Source organism: Penicillium subrubescens (assembly GCF_028828155.1).
Source record: "Penicillium subrubescens strain IBT 31985 chromosome Unknown utg000013l_segment0_segment0, whole genome shotgun sequence".
Classification (NCBI taxonomy): Eukaryota; Fungi; Ascomycota; class Eurotiomycetes; order Eurotiales; family Aspergillaceae; genus Penicillium; species Penicillium subrubescens.
The window spans coordinates 35,418-49,573 of NW_026643163.1; the positions used below are offsets into that span (position 1 = coordinate 35,418).

At 45.7% G+C, this 14,156-nt stretch overlaps 3 protein-coding genes across 3 annotated transcripts; all 3 read right to left on the reverse strand.

Moving 5' to 3' along the window:
- Positions 1-6,588: 6,588 nt before the first annotated feature.
- N7473_013157 (PaaI family thioesterase) lies at positions 6,589-7,139 on the reverse strand (the record flags this gene model as incomplete). The annotated part of the gene is made up of 2 exons (XM_057159096.1): positions 6,589-7,023; positions 7,095-7,139. The coding sequence occupies 2 exons, from the start codon at positions 7,137-7,139 to the stop codon at positions 6,589-6,591; spliced, it is 480 nt and encodes a 159-aa protein (XP_057002146.1).
- A 1,379-nt stretch (positions 7,140-8,518) lies between these two features.
- Positions 8,519-9,034, reverse strand: N7473_013158 (uncharacterized protein; the record flags this gene model as incomplete). The annotated part of the gene is made up of 2 exons (XM_057159097.1): positions 8,519-8,659; positions 8,714-9,034. 2 exons carry the CDS (start codon positions 9,032-9,034, stop codon positions 8,519-8,521), a joined length of 462 nt encoding a protein of 153 aa, XP_057002147.1.
- Positions 9,035-9,957: 923 nt separating this feature from the next.
- Positions 9,958-10,305, reverse strand: N7473_013159 (uncharacterized protein; the record flags this gene model as incomplete). Its single annotated transcript, XM_057159098.1, has 1 exon — positions 9,958-10,305. The coding sequence occupies one exon, from the start codon at positions 10,303-10,305 to the stop codon at positions 9,958-9,960; it is 348 nt and encodes a 115-aa protein (XP_057002148.1).
- Between the last annotated feature and the right edge of the window lie 3,851 nt (positions 10,306-14,156).

Here is a 14,156-nt window from a genome sequence, read left to right on the forward strand (position 1 = left end):
TGACAACAGTCTTGATATCAAACCGAACAGTTCATCAACCATCCTTCCAATCCTACCGTCTTCAACCGTAACACGTTTATTGTAATATTTTCTTGTACGCGGGCCGCGTAGTTTATACCGTGAAGAACCGGCACGAAAGTCATGGACGTAGATTTCCGATAAACTTGATATGGTAATGAAGGCGTCACACGCCTCTACGCATAGGAAGCAAGGGAAAGCGAGAAGACATCTGGATTCTAGCATCTTGAAGGGAAAGAGGGAAACAACACATGAGAGGCCCAATATAGGCCTCAAGCGGAAACATCCAGCTAACGCTGGTCCTGGAAACATCCGCGGAGACAACCGCGAGAGGGAGGGAATCTCCGTCAGGTAATATATACCTTTTTACAGCCAGTTTAGCCACAGTGTATGCCGAATAGAGTACAAAGAAGCTGGAGGTGTTTAGACGCGCGAGTAGTGCATTCTCTATCGACGAGGGCTTCATGGGACTGAATTTCAATGTTATCACGGCGCCTCTACTTGAAGGTATTTATGTTAGCGATCCGGCCGTAATAAAGAGCAAATGTTGAGATGAATATCGGATGAAGTTAATTTGCCATCTACTGAAAGTGGTAGCTATTTAGCTATTGAGGAAAGTACCCCGCCGATATTCCGGCACGGTTACTCCATGTTACAGGTTATTCGAAAAGAGATCAATTCAGTACCAAGGGCGAAAGTATCAAAGGTAGAGAGAGAAAGAAAGAAGGATCGGTATCAGGGGGAATTTCTGTTGATATGTTTCACTATGATTGCTATGTTTGTTTGCTCACCAAACAATCCCCCATCTGCTCATCGCTAAGTCAATAGTCATGCCTCCGTCAACCGTCACACTTTGCACGCTACGGTATACATGTGTCACTTGTCTGGGTAGCTGGCCTGTTAGTCAAATAAGGGATAAAGCAAACAGTGCAATTGGCAAAATTGTTCCGTGAGGATCTCTAAAGAGGCATGAAGCGAGATGCTCTTTTAAGTATTGTAGACGATTCCATGTGGCGCGGGTGCATAGAGTGTGCAATATCTGAAATGCACAAGGAGAGTCGCATCCTCATTGTCCAGTCGCCCGAGTCTGTCTCAGCGCCGAGTAATTAGCCCATTATCTCGGCTTTCTTTAGAACAAACATCTCGTTCAAAGCCCCCTTAAATGCATATCCTTTCACAGGCTGGCTCAATGATATGTTATACTGTAACACTGTCTATAATGAAACTATTCTTCGGGTTTAACGGTGTAAGCAATCGAGTTTCAGAGGGAGAGTGTACTTAATATCTCTAACGTTATTCTAACGGGAGTGGGATCCAATCCTAATCTAGAATATCAAGGAATAGTTCCGATAAGCCCGCTAATTTTCGGGGTGGAATCGTATGTAGGGACTTCTCATGATCAGAATTGACTTAGAGAACAGAGCAATACTCCTCTATAGGCCGAGTGGCATGTCACTGGCAAAGGACCCCAGCTAAGAAGGGCAGGAATTTGACCGAGGGGGTGGTCGTTCTTCGCCATACGTAGAATGTCAGTAGTAAGAGTACCTTCTGAGGTAGTCAGATACTGTTGGTTTGCTGCGTTCTCATTAGATGCCGTCCGTACGCGCGGTGCCACAGGGTGGATGCTGGACTATCGGAGAATTCTGATTTGGCAAACCATGTTATACTATGTGCTGAGCCAATCAGCTCAGCAAGTGCTAAGGTTGCTGGTCTGTGGTACGCATGGACGGTTGTGGCGGACAGGCGGACACGGGAGTAGAAGTACTCAGTAGAACATGGGAAGGAAGCTCTCGGAAACATTGGCAAGGGGCCGAGCCTTGGTTGTTCGACAGAGCTAATTTTGGACTCCGGATTAAAAGTATGTTCGTAACACCGAATTACAGTACGGTACTGGGCGGAACATTTTCCGTAATATATATCGTAACAGAAATTCCAGCTCGGTGGCATGAAGTACCCTAGGCTTAATTTCAGAGGCAAGTTTTGAGCAACATAACACATAAACCATCCATTACATTGGTATAAATCGATACTAGCAGTTTGGGATTACCATAGAAATCAAAAGTTATACGTGCTAGATATATAATAACGGTGGAGTAGGCAGTAAATAAAGTTCGGTGGTGTATTTTTCGTTCTCGCAGGCCCTCGTTCACGAAGTCACACTAGACCAACACCCAATATTTTCAATTTAGAACTGAACAATATTAAATTCAAGAGACAGAGAATAACTTAGGCAGCCCTTATTTACGATGATACTATTTGTCGGGATATATCCTCCCGTCAGAATAAGCAAAGACAGGTTGTACGTAATCGTGCTAAGCAGCGGCTCCCGCCGTCTGAGGTTCAGGGGCATTGGAGATGGAGAACACACATCTATCTACATTTTTGAATCAATTGACTTTTTGCTTTACGGCATAACACTGTCCACTTAACTGTGTACACAGTACCTAGCTGGTGATACCAACACTATTGTTCGATAGTTTTATCTTCAACCACGTTGAAGGTATCTTTGTCAAATTTCGGCACACCGCCTTATTTCGTCACCTCATATGCACGTTACTAAAAATCGAACATAACCTGCTTTTATTGGTGACCTCACGCAGTCAAGGGGAGCAAGAAGAGTGTAGTTTGGCCATAACGGGTCACCTGTCGCTGCGGTCGTAGACCGTAGCGTCAGATTGGGCCCGTCCGCGCTCCCCTGAAGGGAGGCAATGTGTCTGTATTGTAGTGGATTCTATGTACAGAGGGAAGGTGGGAGGGACAAAATCAAGACTTGACTGCGTGAAAGATGACGAGCTACCCGCAGAGGCAAGCAACTGACTCTCGTGAGGCAGTTGTAGGAGGAGGAGGAGGCCCTCCGTAATGTCGGTGTAGATATCACGTGGGGCTACATTGTGAGGCAACCCCAATAAAACCACTCCCTCTAGTTGTTGATACACCTTGACCTGAAAAATCGCATTTAGTATGGTTAACCAGGTTATCAGGTTAACCGGGAGTTACGTTACAGTGCGTGCACAGTGAACTCGACACACAGAAAAATCACCGTCTAGGCAATGTGGATCGAGAACGGTCTCACCACTTAGCAGAACTTCGATCAATCAGTGCACGTTACGCAAATATGCTAAAGCTTGCAATACTAGCACACGGACCATTCTACAACCGCCTCCAAGTGCCGCGGGGAAATGTGCTCGGACGTTTACGTTATATGTATTTCCGTGGACAACCAGTCGCTCAAATCTCTATTTCAGAGAGACATCAATGCCGAAGATTCGGCACATCCTCCAGACTCAATACCTGCTATGCCTGCGTTCTGGCAGGAGAAAAGGATGATAAAGGCGCGATATTTTCCGGGCCTTTGGACGTCTGTGATGGCGTTGCCTCTCATGAGGATCAAATTTTGATCATGATCTTGACCAACGAATCTTGTCAAGCCATTAGACGCAATCTTATTCGGCTAGAACATGTCGCCAGAACATGTCGCCAGAACGTTCCGGTTCTAGCTCATCTATGAGGACGTTGAAACGCAGGTCTTCCATTATACTCTAGACAAGCAAGTGTGCCCAGGTAAGACTGCCCGGGTCTACCTAGACTGAGAGTTGAGGGCAGACCAAGGAGTTTGCTCGGAAGATTACCCAAGAAAGTACAGCTAAGCTTACGTGATTTTCTATCTTCTCCAGCATAGACGTACCTGAAGTTGCACTAGATAATCTCGTGAACTGCTTGGAAAGTACCGATGTCTCCCATTCGGAGACTCAGTATCAGCACGGAGGTTTCCGCTATAGCATCGGGCAAGCCCAACGCCAACTGGGATGGTGCAGTACAGTAGAGAGCCATACGGTCAAACTTCAAAACTAAATTAGATTCCGCATGTTCTCTAAAGATAGCAGAAGACAGACGAAGTGAGAGTGAGAACACAGTCCGGGCGCCTGGAGAAGCCGACCTAATAATACCTAATAATACGACATGACTACGTGTGGATGTTCGCAGGATCTTTGACATGGCGCTATGCATGTTTGTCTTCGATGGCCGTTCAACAAGCTGACTGGAGTCTTTTTTCTTATTTCTTTTTTTCTTTTTTTGGATGGCACAGGGTACGAGGGAAGAGATACTGTCTCGTCTTCCCAAAATAGAAGTCATTGTGCCGTGATGCTATTCTTGCTCCAGAGCTCTAAATAGGTTCGCTCCATTTCACATACCTGATCGGCCCAAGATGATGTATATAGTCTGTTTGGGCCAAGTCTGTTGGAATGGCGTGTTTTGGAAATGGAAATGGGACTGAAAAAAAGAAAGGGAAAGAAAGAGGGCCCTACCCCAATTATACGGATTTCGGATCCTCAGAAAAGGAAAACTACGTATCTCAAACGCCGCCAGGGTGTCATGAAAAAAATACACGAGTTAGGAGTTCTTTGCAATCAGGATACCTTTTTCTTTATCCGAGATCGTGCAACGAGAAGAGTTCAAATGTTCTCGTCCTCTCAAGAGGAGTTTATACCCGATTACGCAGCAATAAAGCCGGAGGACCGACAAGGCCCGGGTAATATGCAGCGCTACTATACCAAGGGCAAAGAGAAAAACTCGCCAAAGGCCAACACGCCCTCTCCTCCGCAACTCCACGACGAGTACCGGTCGCATCAGGACATTCTCAGGGCCTTGCTTCAGCAGGGTCTCAGATGTCAAAGAGTGTTACAGAGCGTCACATCACTACAGTGTACGCTACGTACAATGACAGGCCCGAATTTACTTTGTAATAAATGAGCACGATTCTGTTGATAGATCTGATCGTCACGATGGCTCTACCATCCTTTCCTACAATACCAAGGTCAGTAGCCGAGATGTTTAGCGTGTCTTGTATCTTTATTCTGAATCCAGCTTCTCAAATCCCATTCTAGCCCCTTGAGCCCAAAGCCTTCCGAGCCTGATTAGCTATCCCTGGTATGAGCACAGAGTACGTAACGAATACGGAGTATATGAGGTGCCGAAATAAGGCGGTGTGCCGAAACGTCAGATATATACCTTTATCGCAGTTGCAGGTAGATTCATCAAATGATTCTATTGTCGTATATTAATAGATCACGGGTAATTATCTCCCTCTCTAACTCAATGATATATACTTCAACGTCAATAATACAGCAGGTTGGTCTGAGGTGACTGCGCGAACAACCGTCAACCGGGATAGAAGATAACACAGCGGTACTAGAATATTTTCCTCGCTCAAGTGCCACAGGGACCCAGAATGTCTAATTTTGAAATTACGCATAATTCCAGATCTATGTTATTAAATAAATTACAGTACTAAGATAGGTGTGTTTTTACAATATTGCATGAGGACTCTGTCTCTGAAGTTCGGTCTTGGGGACTTCATGGGACAGCACTCGTACACCAATGTTACTACCAATTGTCAGGGGATCTTACGATCAATCCTGGATTGCAATTCGGTGTTACGGAAATGAGCCACACTAAAACACATAACGTAATTCACGGCCGACCGGCACACCTCAAAACACAGTAAATGTGATAAATTAAAAACAAAAATATTGAAAATGTCATTAATTTAATTTAATTTGATTTGATTTATCTATCCTACAGAAGTCGGTTTTTTATATTAATTTTAAAAACTTACTATTACCACTTTATATCTCAACAACCATAACTATTTGAGTGAAGATACTAATTGTATATAATCCAAAATACATAGTTAACCTACTGACGAAGTATAGGGAAAGTACTCGAAGTGATAGGAGAGATATATATATTCATGTCCCCCACTTCAAAAATACGGCGTATTTTATGATAAAGTATCTAAATTATCATCTAAATTGCCTAAAGCTACAGTATGTTATTTCAAATGCCAAGTAAAGCCTACATACTTATATTTAAGTGAAAGTTTAGTATGATTGTTGAGATCTAAAGCGGTACTATATCACATTTATTATGTGTTTTGGGGTGTGCCGCTGGACTGTGTGTGCTGGTCGGCTGTGAATTACGTTAGTAAAAGCGATGAATTACTACTCAACAACCATATGTCACTTTTACTTGAATATTAGGACATAGGCTTTCCTTGGCATGTGAAATGATTTACCTTACCTTTATGTAATTTAGATGATTATTTCCATGCCTTACCCCAAATACGCGGTAAATTGACCTGCGGGATGTGAATATATACATTGGAATCATGAACGGGCTGACGGGATCGAGTCCGTCCTGCCGATTGAGTTTTCCTGCAGACGACGGGCCATATATCTTGAATCTGCGGCAAGAGCTTGACAATCCATGTAGGTGACCGCTGGAGGGAGGAATAGATATCGCTGAGGTACAAGTTCTGGGGTGCGAATCAATGGCGGAATCGCATAGGATTCATGTTGGAACGCTCGGCCGTATTGTACGAGCTATGCCCACGAGAAGCAGATAGGACCAATGACTTGCATCCCAGAGTATCTTAAGTCCACTATCTGTGCTACAAGTCCGGCCATCTTTTCTAGTCTAACAGCGGATGTGGTTTGCTAGTCAACCGAGAAATCTTCGAAGAATTGAGATTCTGAGACAATATTTCATGTGGGAGAGTTGTACGTGCCGCTAGCAGCGGGGGACAATGAAGAGCGCAGAGGCACTGGCACAGAGCAGCCTCTCACCCAACTGGTCGTCGACCTGAATTGATCCCTCCATAAAAATTTTGCGACCTTCGATTTTCACAGGCCACACGTGGAGAATTAGTCTAGAATTGGGTTGGATTGGACGCTTAAAGTCCACTGACAAATTGGCCGTGACGGCAGGCTTGCAGCAGTCTGCAAACAACTGGTCCAAAAGGAATGCCTGGTAACCACCGTGGATTTTGCCCGGGTAAAAGCAAATTCGTTGCCTTGGCTCGAGAGCCATCAAAGCTGTCGCCTGCTGGCCAAGCTCGCACCTCTGCAACTCCGGTCGGTATCCATGCAGCAGGTTATGATGGAGGGAGTTTGTATAGGGGAGTTTTTCGAGATCCGAGACGAAAGGCGAACCGTTCAGACCTGGCTTCAAGCTTGAAATATCAGCGCTAGTGATACATCACTCGATCCCACAAGTTCTCGCAAACGTGAGCATACCACAGTTTGAGGTACCCCAAAGCTACTCTCGGAGAGCTTGGGCATGCGAGAACTGGCCCTGGCCAGATTGAGCCAGCGGTGGCCGGTCCGTACCATAAAATTGAAGATGTAGGCCAGGGGCGCGTGGGGGGAGCGATTTCAGTGCCATTATTCTCATGGGTAGGAAGGCCGGATATTTGCATATGTTCGAAAGGCAACTGCTATGCAGGGAGCAGGTCTAGGATCCATTGGTTTTAAATGTCTGCTGCCCGTATGTTGCGCAACCAGAACACAATATTTGATGAACATAATGATATACAGGCAGGCTTTGACATCGGCCCACCGTCTGTGCCAGCGCTTATCTGACCCGGGTTTGTTGCATAACCTCCAGGAGAAAAGCAGTTGGCCGTAGCGTATAACGCCATGTATAACGCCGGTCTCGTATGAATGTCCCTCTTCGCTTCATTTTCAGATACGCAGAAAAAGATTCAATCACGAGATCAATCCTACTAGTCCTGAGCCTACGAGCTCCTAGGTAAAATCAGAAGCGTAGGGGCCTGCTGTGACCCAAGTGGGCGACTATTTTTCCTTTACTCTTCATGGTCAGTCTCCCTTTGCTGGATGGACTTACGGAATATTGACGTGATGTCATCCACCGCTGTCTTTAGATGGATTTCAAGCCGGTCCACGCCTTGCCGAATAGCCCGCTAGCATACGACAGCACGTCTTCGTTCAAGCAATGAGCCACAAGCTTATGATTCAACCTGGTCCGGGAATCATAGCCAGCTGGCTTCATTTTTTCACCTCACGTTTGGTGCAGAACAAAATGCGCGAACTCTCTCCTAAAAAAGCTTGCTAGCTCCTCAGGTTGGAAAATACATCAAGCTTTAGGAGACAGAGGTTGTCCCTCTTGGATGTCACGTACAGATGGCAGTGAATCAATGTCGCAGAGACGGACGGTTCAGACAGCAGCGAGAGATTGAGCGTTCCTTTTTGCTGATGGACTTGGAAGCCTGAGATCAATGGTATGACTTCCCAGGATAAGGCTTGATTTACGTTTCTTTGATGGTATACTTTACCGAATCGTTTAAATGGAAAGTTAGTTAAGTTACTGCACTAGAGCCTGGTGAAGGAGATCAAATCAGTTGGATAATCAGTTACTTTTCCTTGGCAGCACGCTATTCTCGTGAATTGAATTAGGAAGTATAAATATTGACCGGAAATCATAGGATGTAGCTTATTGAACACGCTCGAGCTCCTTCATTACTAAATACACAGCGACTCTGCTTTCGTCCCGTATGGTCTCACCTTTAACGGCAAAACAATCACACAAACGTGACTTCAGTATTGCAATATGTCAATGTAGCATGACGTCGATCTCACCACCTCTCCGATCGATTCACACGTACCAATTCCTTTCCATATTTGCACGTTAATATATGGTATCAATTCCTCTCCTGATTGGGCATAAAGTGATTGTTACTACGAACAGGGCTCGGATGCGGAAATTGGTGATGAAGCATCGCAGTGAACAAGTAGCTGATGTTTGCTCTGCCCACGCCAGATGCATGTTGTAAGAAACGATCCTTTTTCCATGTCAGGAAATCGTCGATGAACTGTTCCTAGAGGCTGCTACTTACATAAAAGTACTGTGCAACGGCCTGGTAGAACCCTTGCTCGAGGTCTGCCACCATCAGGTCGGACTGCTGCGACGCTGAGGGATATTCGACAAAGTGATAGAAGCCATTCGGGATATTCTGCATCCCTTGCATGGACTGGGATGGATTCAATGGCAGGCCATCATCCATGGATTGGTCATGGATGGACTCATGGGGATATGGAGGTGATGGCTGTTGCTGCGGGGTCTGTGAGGGCACAGAGTCCTCATCAGCAGGCTCACATCGAGCATGCCGAGAGCTTGAAGGAGTGCGTGGCAATCCAGCCCGTGGCGTTTCAAGCATTCTGAGGTATCAAAGAGTATCGAAGGTATTACAAACAAACCAATAATGCCAGATAATGCAGGATTTTATAGCTCTTTATAGAGACTGTCTGAAGCTTATATTCCGGTTCGGAAGAGGCGAAACGCTCTCAATGACACGTTCGGCTCATTAAACGGGCGCTTTAGTGGACTAGTTAGAGTTGTGCCTTGCATAAACCATTTCAAAGCCCTGAAGCTGCCTGAGCCGCAACCTCTGGTGAACACGCGCTAGATCAATTTACCGAAACAAACAACAGTATCTATGGCTTCCTCCATCGAGTTTCAAACATTTGGCTACTTTAATATGCATGGCACCGTCCGGCTTCACATGATATTCCCAGATTAAGGGGATATGCCGTTCTGACGTCAATCCCTCCGCAACTGCCTCACACCGCACCCTCTCATTCTCAGGATACTTTGGTATCTGAATCGAGAGCAATGCGGGAAATGTTTGCTGTGAAAGCAATGTAATACCATTTGACATTCTTAATCATTGATAACCGAGCGTGCCCACATACGTTCTAGTTGCCCAACAATTACGCGATATGTGCTAATACGACGTTGTGTCTACGTACCCAAACGGAGGGGGGGGTATAGATGTCGTGATGAGCGGGAGAGAAGATTTCCAAAAAACAATTTCAAATCCATAATCCGTAAAATTCCATATTCCAAAAAAGGAGGTGCAAAGTATCTTTCTGCACAGAGACGCCTGATTCGTTTTTTCCCGATGGTATGCAAAAATGTGTCGCTGAGAGTGGGAGAGAGAAAGAGCAAGAGAGGTCAAGAATGCGGGGTATAGCGGGAGACCAGACTAGACGAGTCATCCCGCTGCCCGCGAAAGAAGTGATCATTGTGGTAGCGGCAAGGTCGGTCGGAGAGGAGAGGGAGGAGAGAGATCGAGGTCATTTAAGAGGAAGTCATTCGTCGCTTGAGACCTCGGACGTGATCGAAGCAGCTGGCATAGTCCCGCAGCTCATCTTGCAGCTGGCCGGAGAGGGCGGCATTGGAGGCATGACTCCGCAGGGAAGACAATGAGGTTTGCGACGATGAGGCGGACAGACTACGTGGGGATCGGGAATCGATGGAATCAAGAGTGGACGATCGAGAGTGCGATGAGCCCTTGGATGAGGATTGCTCGTCGTCGGCCAATGTGCGATCCAACTCGGCGAGTCGGCAGGTCTGGGAGCAGTAGGGACCGCCGGAGGTCTGGCGATCACAGACGAGGCAGAAGTCGAGAGACCAGTCGGTAGACATGATGAGATAGATGGTGATGTGAGGTGATGATGGTTGATTTGAGACTGGATGGGATATAGGAAGAGGTAGATAGAGAGGATGGAAGAGTGAATGTATATCAAGGTTGAGGTTGAGTTGAGAAAAGAGACTGGATGTAAAAGGATTCTCGAGGATGATATATTTCCAAAGCAATCAAGGTTGATGAAATGTTGACGCCTTATAGGAGTAGGCAGGCGGCAATGTTATCAAGTCTGCAGAAATGACGAAGAATGGGAAGTGGATGAGGGAAAGAATAAGAAAGAATATGAATGCGAGGAGAAAGAGAGTTCCACGCCAACTAAGGAGTGCAGCAGCACGCAGGTGCAGACAGACAGTCAGGGAGACTAGAGACGAGTAGAGACTAGTACAGTAAAGAGAGCAAGTCCGATCACCTCATTAGGGGGAAAGATGGGGGGATCCACCTTGTCACAATCATGCCACACCCGGGTGAGAGCTGAGGCAAATTTAGACAAAGAAAAATCAAAATTAAAATTCAAGAATCAGGAGATACCTGGGGAAAAAGTTACTTGGAGTCATAACGTTTAGGTACCTACCCAAGTGCAGAAAAAGCAGAGGAGGGGGAAGCCGACCAAGCCTAAAGGGGAGATCGTCGCACGGATGACCCCTGGTGAAGAGCCAACCACAGTGCTATACCTCCATAATGCACTGTTATCCATACATTCAGTCGACGTAACGCCAGATGCATGAGAGACACAAAACCCTAAAGTATGTTCTAATATCTGCGGTGTTATTAGTTTTATAGACAACTAGCGCACAATTCATAGAGGCACAAGCCTGGTCTGCTAACTGCTCGGTGACACAAGGTATACTGAAGCGACTTGGACAAAGGCATCAACCATTTTTAGTTCCTGTTTCAGGGAACAGCATCTACAGCCAGCATCATCAGGTCTCAACAAGTCATAATGTGGCGACGAATGAAGTCCCGAGCGCAAGATCATGCTATAACCCCTCGCGTTACTGGTCATCCTTGTGGCTAGTGATTACCACACATATAAGGGCTCCTTTGTATAGAAGGTGAATTACTCAGCCTCCTTGCTCATTACAAGATCTCTCATGTGTCCTATCGCGGAGCCGGTCAAGCAAATTTTCCCAAAATTTCTGTAGGCTCTTTCTGCCAGCTCGTCTTTGGACTTTGAAACAATTTCAAGCAAGACCAGCTAGGCACTCATTGGAATTGAAGATCGATGTGTGCTGACCGTGGTCCAAGCCGTTCATGGACATACCTATTGGTGATTTCCCTCCTCGCAAAATTGATGAGATATTCATGTACTGTATCCAGGCCAGCGCGCCGCTATTTTTAAATGACAATTTCGTCACCGATGAGCCTTACGCACTGCAGGTGACAGGTCCTGTAAACAAAGGGCTAGGGTATACATAGGAACGGTTTTTCAGTCTTCTAGTGAGATCAAGAAATAGATAACACTCGAAAATACGTAACACCCACATAGAATGTAAACGAAACCTGTGTCTGGGTCCCCAGGAGGGGTCCCATAGTATGAGCAGACCGTTCCAACAAAAAGCTCTGCCGTTGCCAAGACAAGGAACGAAAAAGACACCTGACGCAGGATCTGTGCACTGACACCTTGGTGATTTTGGATACGCTGAGCATAGAGCACTACCGTAGGCAGTGTTGCTGTGAACAATGAGATTGCAACAAAAGCCCGAGGCACGATGGACCGGTCAAATTCTCTCAAGAGAGGAAGTATCACGGGCAGGAATGCAGCAGAGAAAAATAAAAACACAATATGTCGCACATGCTCATCTAATATTCTATTCTCCTCGCGTCCGCCCAGTTGCTGCAAACTTAGATCGAAGTTGTACTTTTGCATGTGCAAGACGATATTAAATCTCTCAAAAATATTTTCCACCTTCTGGTAGTCTATATATGCCGGACATCTTATCACGTGTGATCCTAGAGTCAGCAGATTAAGTAGTATATTTTTCTACTCCCAAAAATAGTTTTGTTGATGAAAAAATAATGTGGAAAATCGGCACATTATGTGAATCTGGCCCTTAGGCTCCAGGGAGGAAAGCTAGGGAATACCTGGTGCACCGCAAAATCTGTACTTGGAGCCTTGCCATAAACTTAGAAATTGGCCACATATGGCACACAAGATTGACCGGTGCGATAGAAGAATTCGACATATATTCAATTCACGAGTAAACTTCGAGAACTACCTGACCATAAGCGTCTTGATGCGCACTGTTTGACCGTTCCGTCCAATGCTGTGAACTCCTAGTTCAACAATCATGGGTCGTCAGATAATATTAATACAATCGTCACTGGACGGAAGATGTAGAATCACCTCGACTGACAACTACGTCAAGAGTAGCTTCAAATGCATTGAGCGTTGTTCCGATCATTCTTCACGCTCATCCTCCACAGGAATCTCTGGCCACTCTGTTCATGTTTCCACATTGCCATGAGTGAGAATCTGACTATCAACCGTAAATTGGCCATGACAGCTGAATTGCGATCGACAGCGTCTATTATCTCAGAATCCACTCCCGGTCATTCATTGATACTCCCACCGTGGGTTTGGAGGATCCGCTAAACGGCGTCGTATGCAGGCACCTTCGTCTGGCTTTGTGTGGGTATCCACTTCTCCAGTATGTCTCACAGAGACGGTAAAGTCCTTTCTGGGGACTTTCTTGGCCTGTACGACATAAGATTTGAGTCGGTATTTAGAGCCTGCCTAGAATGGCCCTGAAAATCGGGTCGGATCTCTTCGGCGGTTCTACCATAATGTCAGACTCTGCAGAAATCGAACCAATCTCATACATGCATACACTGTTACTGGAACCATTCTGGACCTCTGCATGGCCAAAGGAAAGCTCTGACTCATTTCGATCGAAGGATGTGGGCGGTAGATGGAACAAGAGTCGTATTTATATCATTCAGTATCCCAATCGTTTCTGAAAATAACTCATCTTCAGCTTCACGAGGTTCAACAGGCAAAGCTTCAGGAAAATGATTTTGCTTGCAATATACCATAAAGGGATAACTTTAAGGAATACCCTAGAAAACCGGGTAACGGCACCGGCTGGTCTCTGACTCTGACGGCAACTTTGAAGTCACGGTCACCTACTGCCAAATGAGACGAAATGGTAGATTTCATATATCATTTCACGGGATAAAGGAGAAGAGACGCCAGTCTGGTAAGAATAATCGTGGAACTCAACGTTAAAAACGTCGCCTTGAGATATGCAGCAGCGACAGTATCAAGTTACTGAATGTACAAATTCTGCCGGCCATCTGGGGAAGTCCAATCTCCATCACCGGTGTGTCTTAGGTTGTTCTCCGTGTTCACTATCATGTCTACTTTATCTAGGTAGTAGTATATAATCATCGTTGAGTAAAGTGAGACTAGCTCTAGTGAAACAACGGCCCTGTTCACTCTTCATGCCCGGAAGAGGCCAAGGATGAATTATTTGGCGATAATTTCAAGTTGATGAAAAGATTTTACTTGAATGAATGAAACTGCTGTAGATATAAATCGGTTTGACCTGCTCTTACTTCTACAAACGTCCTGTTTCCCAGTGGCATGCGGGTCGCATGAAGTCACAATGGATCATGCCAAACAGCCATCATTGAAGATCAGACTCATTGTGAGCACAGAGCCTTATACATAACAATTATGTTTGGCCAATATTCTGCGCTAACGGATATTATGGTCATTTCAGCCCGACCGTGCAGGTTCGCAGTGGCTTGGACTCAGCACCACACGATGTGCCGTCAACTCGCGGGTTTCAGACGAAGATCTCAAATACATATCCATAGCGAATACCACAAAGACTAAAAGATACAACGG